General features: G+C 46.0%; 1 protein-coding gene across 1 annotated transcript in view; it reads right to left on the bottom strand.

Moving 5' to 3' along the window:
* Positions 1–6,745, bottom strand: part of DNAH3 (dynein axonemal heavy chain 3) — a 149,958-nt gene that overhangs the window by 73,140 nt on the left and 70,073 nt on the right. The window contains exons 30-32 of the mRNA XM_019507713.1: positions 4,943–5,056; positions 4,127–4,303; positions 3,175–3,266 (exon numbers count right to left, since the gene is read on the bottom strand). Coding sequence (XP_019363258.1) covers positions 3,175–3,266; positions 4,127–4,303; positions 4,943–5,056 — 383 coding nt within the window. The remainder of the gene's footprint in view (positions 1–3,174; positions 3,267–4,126; positions 4,304–4,942; positions 5,057–6,745) is intronic.

Genomic DNA, 6,745 nt, shown 5'->3' on the forward strand with positions numbered 1-6,745 from the left:
TCAAATGAATGGTACAATGCCAGTTCACACAAGATTACCTAAATACATATGGAATTCAAAGTAGTATAGTCAAGCCCATGAGATGCCATGGGCTGGCTAATCCTTATTGTCAGTCAGCAGGACTAATTAGCCCCAACATTTCACAGACATGGCTACACTGCTTCTGGTCAGGAAGCAATGTGTACAGAGCAGCACAGTGTGTTTGAGGGTATAGGTATTAGGTACAATAAGTGTTCAGTCTAGACATATCCAGAAATACATAGGAAGCTTTGAGTTTTTATAGCAAGGGAGTTTATCCTGGAATCAGCTTAAATTAGAAGAAGCAAGCTGTACTGGGAAGACTCCAGGAGCTGCAAAGATGGATCTTGGACCACAACAGAGCCTGACCGCAGAAAAAGAACGCCCTGGAGATGTAAGGAAAATGGGGCAGGGAAGTGGATGTTAGATTTATTATTTTTGCCTGGATTTCTGCGTTTCTCATGCTCTTAATAGCAATGTCAGAACCCTTCTCAAATGCCTATCTGTATGCATGTTGTATTCATTTGCTTACACCTAACTCATGCCCCTAAAGAGTTCATCTGTTATGCACACGGCTGGAGTTCTGGGAGCCAGTGGGTGCGACTACACAAGATGCTTTACTAGGCATTAGACTAATCTAATGCACAGTACAGCATCACCATTTATATAGGTGAATCAATTACTGTGCATTAACTTAGTCTAATGTGTCATTTGTTAGTACCAATACATACAGGTACTAGAAAAACAGCACATTGGGAAAAACTAGGAGTAATGGTCACAGTCTGGACACCCTAGTTGTGACATAGTTTTTCCTAATGCTAAGCCTGAAATGAGCCTGAAGCGATCTTCCAGGAGTTTGTGACCATTACTTCTAGTTTTCCCCAAGGGTGCCCTGGTGAACAGTTGTTCACTGAGCCCTAGATGTATGCTTCTGATGTAGTGGTAAGCTGCTACCAAGTCCCCTCTCAGCCTTCTCTTTTTCAGGCCGAAGAGTCCCAGGTCCCTCAGCCTTTCCTCGTATGGCTTGCCTTGCAAGTTTCTGATCATACAAGTGGCCCTTCTCTGGTCTCAAGATTTACCACATCCTTGTTAAGGTGCAGAGCCCAGAACTGGATACAGTACTCCAGCTGTGATCTCACCAGTGCTGAGTAGAGCCGAGTAGAGCAGGAGAAACACTTCTTTGCAATGGTTTTGCTAGAGATCGATCAATTGATGCATGCCAGCGTATTGCTGGCCCTGCTGGCTACAGCATCACACTGCTGGCTCACGTTCATACTGTGGTCAATTATTACCCTCAGGTCTTGGTGACAAGTGATGGGGGATCTTCAGTCCTGCTGCCTGATGAGAGGCAGCAGTTGCACAAACACCCATGACACGAGTTTTGCCTGTGAGCAGCTAGGGGTGCAGGGCCCCAGAACCCCCTCGCACCTATCTCCTTGACAGCTGGCAGGCTTTGTGGCCACAGCAGGGCCTAGCAGCCAGGCCAGCAGTAGCTCCCCCGCCCCAAGACAGACAGTTGCACAAGCACCCACGACACACGTTTTGTCTGCCTGTGGCCAGAGGTGCAGGGTGCCAAAACCCAGAATCCCTCCACCTATCTCCTTAACAGCTGGCAGGCTTTGTGGCCTCAGCAGGGGCTAGCAGGCCTGCAGCTTTCACCCTGCTAAGACTTAACATAAACAGTGTCACCCATGTCACGACTTTTGCTTGTCCGCAGCTTGAGGTGAAGTTTCCCCAAACCCCTGCACCAATCTCCTTGAAACTTGGCAGGCTTCATGGCCTCAGCAAGGGCTAGCAAGCCTGCAGTTTTAACCCTGCTGTGGCTTAACACATGCATGTGACATGAGCTTTGCTATCAAGATTTTGGGGTGCAGTTTCCCCAAACCCCCTGCACCTATCTCCTTGAAACTTAGCAGGCTTTGTGGCCTCCACAGGGACTAGCACGCCTGCAGTTTTGACCCCACTGTGTCTTAACACATACATGTGACACAAGTTTTGCTTTTAGGATTTTGGGGTGCAGTTTCTCTGAATCCCCTGCACCTATCACCTTGAAACTTGGCAGGATTTGTTGCCTCCGAAGGGGCTACCATTCCTGCAAGTTTCATCCAAATCTGACCAGAAATGACAAAGTTATAGCCTGTTTCAACCTTCCCCATTATATCCTATGGGTGAAACGTTGAAACAGGGTCGAAATGGCAAAACGTTTCGACAGAACAAAACGGAACAGCAGTTTCAACTCAAAACAAAAGTTGAAACGAAACACTGTTCTGTCAAAACACTGGTCAAAATGGAACGCTTCCGTTTCACACAGCCTCATTGGAAATATTGTTTCCCTATTTATATACCATTGCTGTACATAAAACTTTATTTTCACTCCTATGCCAAGTACTATTGGACAATCTGTGTACCACATACAGAAGTTTAAATAAGCCTTAAATAACATGTAGTCCTTGTGCTAGCTCTGTGCTCAGAAGTGCATCTCACTCACAGCAGCAAACGCTAGCAACAGACATTGCATCTGTTCCTGAACAAGCTATGCTGGTGTTTGTCCCAGAATAGGTAAATTGCAGGACTGGCATGTACAGCCTTCTAACAAACACTTCTAAATAGTGTTTAGTGAGTAGCTGAATGCATTGCTGCTTCTCTGCCATTGATCCAATGATGCAATCCCAGGATAACCATTCTGGTGCACTTCACATTGCCCCCAGACAAGCTGCTAGTACTTTATATCCTGCAAACTATTTAGGGTTTGTTTAGGGACAGTGGACGTGGATGTCTGAACAACCATACTTTGCCCTGGGGAAAATAGTTTCTTCAAAGACAAAAGTGACATCTGTTCACAGCCAAAGATTTATAACAGGTAACACTGCACTTGTCATGTGTTTTTGTTGTTGTACAAAGTATGATCAGAGTCATGTGGATTAGAGTCATGTGGCTTGTTCTTTGCAGAAGTATCAGAATGGATTATCAAAAAATGTACCTTAAATAAAGCGTTTTCAAAACAACTCAACTGAATTTTGCTACCTGATTTTCACTGATATTAATACTTGCCTGGGAAAAGAGTTCAAAAATTTAGTCCGAGGGATTTGTACAAACATCACCACCCACTCACAGTTGGGAAGCATTTTTGCAAGTGGAAATTCCAACCTGACTTACCTTCTAGAGTCCAAAAATCCCATTGAATAAAGTGAAATTTCACCAATCAAAGCATAATCTGGAACCATCATAGCAACTGTTCGGAACAATGCCTATGAGAAAAAATATAATTTTAAAAAAGTAGACCAGACATTAAGGCAGTTACTTCTATTAGTTTATAGGCACAGTAGTCCTCTGTAAGTTCAAAGCGTTTTGTCATTTGCTTTCCATACAAAACACTGGAGTCAGTTCGAAGATCACAAGACTGCAACATTGCTGCTGTTATGTATTATGATGGTGCTATCAAGAGACTCTGTCTGCAATGGGGGGAACTTTCCATGGTAGCAGCCAAGTGCCATGTGACAGCTACAGCACTGGAGTCCCAGCAACACCATGGGAAGAAGCCTGATACCACAGGCACTTGGCTGCCACCACAGGAACAAGCCACAGTACTGCTGAGGCTTCAACACTGCAGGCCTTGGTCTTGCCCAGGTGCTTGGCTGCAACCAAAGGAAAATCCCCCCATTGCAGCCAGAGTCAGGACAAAAGTCTTCACGCTGGATGACCCAGCTCTGTGGGCCAGATCTAGCCTAGTGTCCATATGCTTGACATCCCCACTGTAAACCCTAAAGTGAACTCTTCTTACTCATGTTAGTGCTCCTATCGACAACAGCAGAACTAAGCACAAGAGAAGGGGTTCCTGTGTAAATTAGAAGAAATTCCACTAAAGTTAACAGAGTTAAACCAGCATAATACTGGTAGAAGCAAGATCAGACTCGGATCTATTGTCCATATTTTCCGGGCAACACTAAACATATTATTATAACATAACAAATAGTGCATCAAAATAAGAACACTTTAATAGCACTGCATCGTTATGTTACATGGTTACTTTTCCACTATCTTTACTATGTTAGAATAAAAGCTGCAAATTCTGCTCCATTTTCACAAGAAATCAAAACACCAGATTAACCTTTAGATTATCAGGAAGCTCTGCCCGTCCTGCATACCCAGGATTCATAGTGATGAAGACAGCACAGGTTGGATTAAGGGACAATTCTGTGCCTTCAAAGATGAAGGTCTTCAATTTCCGAATAATAGCCTGTTGTATGCTGAGGATCTGTTGTGCCACGACAGACAAGACTTCAACCTGATGATAGGAAAAAAGATTTAAAAACCTCCAACTTTTCACACCTGTAGCCAACATAAAAGCAGAATTTATTGGGGAAAAAAGATTTTTTTATAACTTAATGGCTTTATGATTGCCTAAAGATAGAAATCAGCCTGTACCTGGACCTATCAGAATTAAATGATTTTAGAAAATTACTATGCTTGCTTTTAACCTTGGTAGGGAAACTAACTAAAATAGTCTACATAGTCAAAACATAAAGGTGACAGAACAAACTGCAGAACACTAGAATACAGGTTATGGATGATATTTTCCAAAGTATCAACATTCTGCTTTCAAGGAAGTTGATTGTAGAACTCATATAGAATTCTATGAAAGAATAGTTAGGACAGTGCTGAATGCATTTAAAAATCCCATGTCATTAAAGTAAGAATAATTGAGAACTGTCCTTAAAATTAAAAACAAGGGATTCAAGTTTTCACAAAGAAATACATATAAATGTGCACATGCTATACAACAGGTGTGCATGCATTTTAATGCACGTAACCTGAGCCTAAATTGCAAACTATCCTAAAAACAGGAAACTACATTCATATCTAACTCTGAAGCTACGTTTTCAATTTGTAATTGCTGTTTTAACTAACTCAACTAAAAAGTTACCTCAATCCTGTTGAACTCATCAAAGCAGGCCCAAGCTCCAGACTGTGCCAGTCCCTTAAAGAACTTACCCATGGCTTTATAATCAAGACCATCAGAGCAGTTAAAAACAACACACTGCAAGAAAGAAAGAAATACATGCACACAACACCATTTAGTGTTAAGGTAAAATTCATTACAGAATTCCAGGCTTGTGTAAACACAGCTGGGTGACTACTGCCAAGATAACTAGTCAAGTAGGAGGACATACAACAGAGGCAGGCAAAATATGGCCCGTGAGCCGGATCCAGCCCACCAGGTAATTTTATCCGGGCCCTGGGCAGGTGCCTACCAACTCATTGTATCCAGCCTGCCCCTGCTGTACTTGCATGGAGCCAAGCCGCACTCACTCCCACGACAACAGCCTGCACTGCACACTCACCCACAGGACAGCTCTGACCCCAGCCCCGCAGGTAGGGAAGCAGTGGTGGAGGGCAGGGGATGGCAGCAGTGGGTCAGGTGCAGGAAGGAAGGGAAGTGGCGGCAGTGAGAGGCGGGGCAAAAGTGGTGGTGGGCAAGGGCATGGAAATGGTGGTGGCAGGCAGGTGGGGAAAGTGGTAGCAGCAGTGGTAGGGGATGGGGGGGAAAATGGCAGCAAGCAGGCAGGCAGGACGGAAGGAAGTGGTGGCAGGTAGAAGTGAAGCAGCAGCTGGGCAGGAGTGCGGGGCCCACACTGGTGCCCAGGGGCTGTTGGGAGCTCAGAGGAAGGAGTGTGGAGCCCAGGCTGGCGGGGGTGCAGGGTCCAGCTGGCTCCCTGCGGGGCTCACTAGGGCTCACATACAGTGCCTGTGTTCTCCACCTGAGCCATGCACCTCCAAGGGGAGTCCCGCATGATGAAGCTGATGGCCCAGCCCCACTCAGTGCCACGTGCAGGTCATGTGGAACAGCAGGGAGCTTCACGCTATGGAGCTGGTTCTGCCTCTCTTTCTGTCACCCCAGCTGAGCCCCATAACCTGCACTGCAGGCTTCATCATGCAGGACTCCCCACCAGCAGCACGGGGCATGGGCAGAAAACCCGGGAACTGCATATGAGCCCTGTGCAATGGAGCCAGCAGCTTGGCCACATCCAGTCCTGGGGCTCACCAGAACCACGCACCACAAGGAGGCTCCGCCTGCTGCAGGCCATGAGTGCCCCGATGGCCCGCTGCCTGCTGGTGCCACTGGCGGCAGGGGCTGTGCTCAATGGCAAGGGGGCGTGTGAAGAAAGCGTGTTTGTAGGGGGGACACACATACACACACCCCACCATACACATGCACCCACCTCTCCCACACACACCTCATACCCCCTAGTCACACCCTGCCACACACCCTCCCCCTCCACATACCCCAGAACCCCCATATATCCACAGCTCCCACAAACCCCAAACCCACACATCCCTACAAGCAACCCCCTACAAACTCCACACACACCACAGCTCCCCAGAAACCCTATACTGACCCACCCACACCACCACAAGCCCTACATACACCCACACCCTGCATACACACACACCCACACACACAGCCCCCCACAAACCGCATACCCACCCACCCATACCCCCTCCACAATATAAAAAGGTAAGACTTCATTTTGAGCTATTATGCAATCACCTCTATATACACTATGCAAGCACACACAAATCAGGACAAAATTGGTTTTTTAAAATAAAATTAAAATACATCATAGTAGATGTTTGATTTTTAGTATATATATTTTTTCTGGTTCAAGATGCTCCCCACCCCACAAAAAAGAAGCACTTCCAGGGGCAAGGGGAGGGACTTCTGGTG

The sequence above is a fragment of the Gavialis gangeticus genome, unplaced genomic scaffold (assembly GCF_001723915.1).
Source record: "Gavialis gangeticus isolate Ggan-Ray unplaced genomic scaffold, GavGan_comp1, whole genome shotgun sequence".
In the NCBI taxonomy this organism is placed as follows: Eukaryota; Metazoa; Chordata; order Crocodylia; family Gavialidae; genus Gavialis; species Gavialis gangeticus.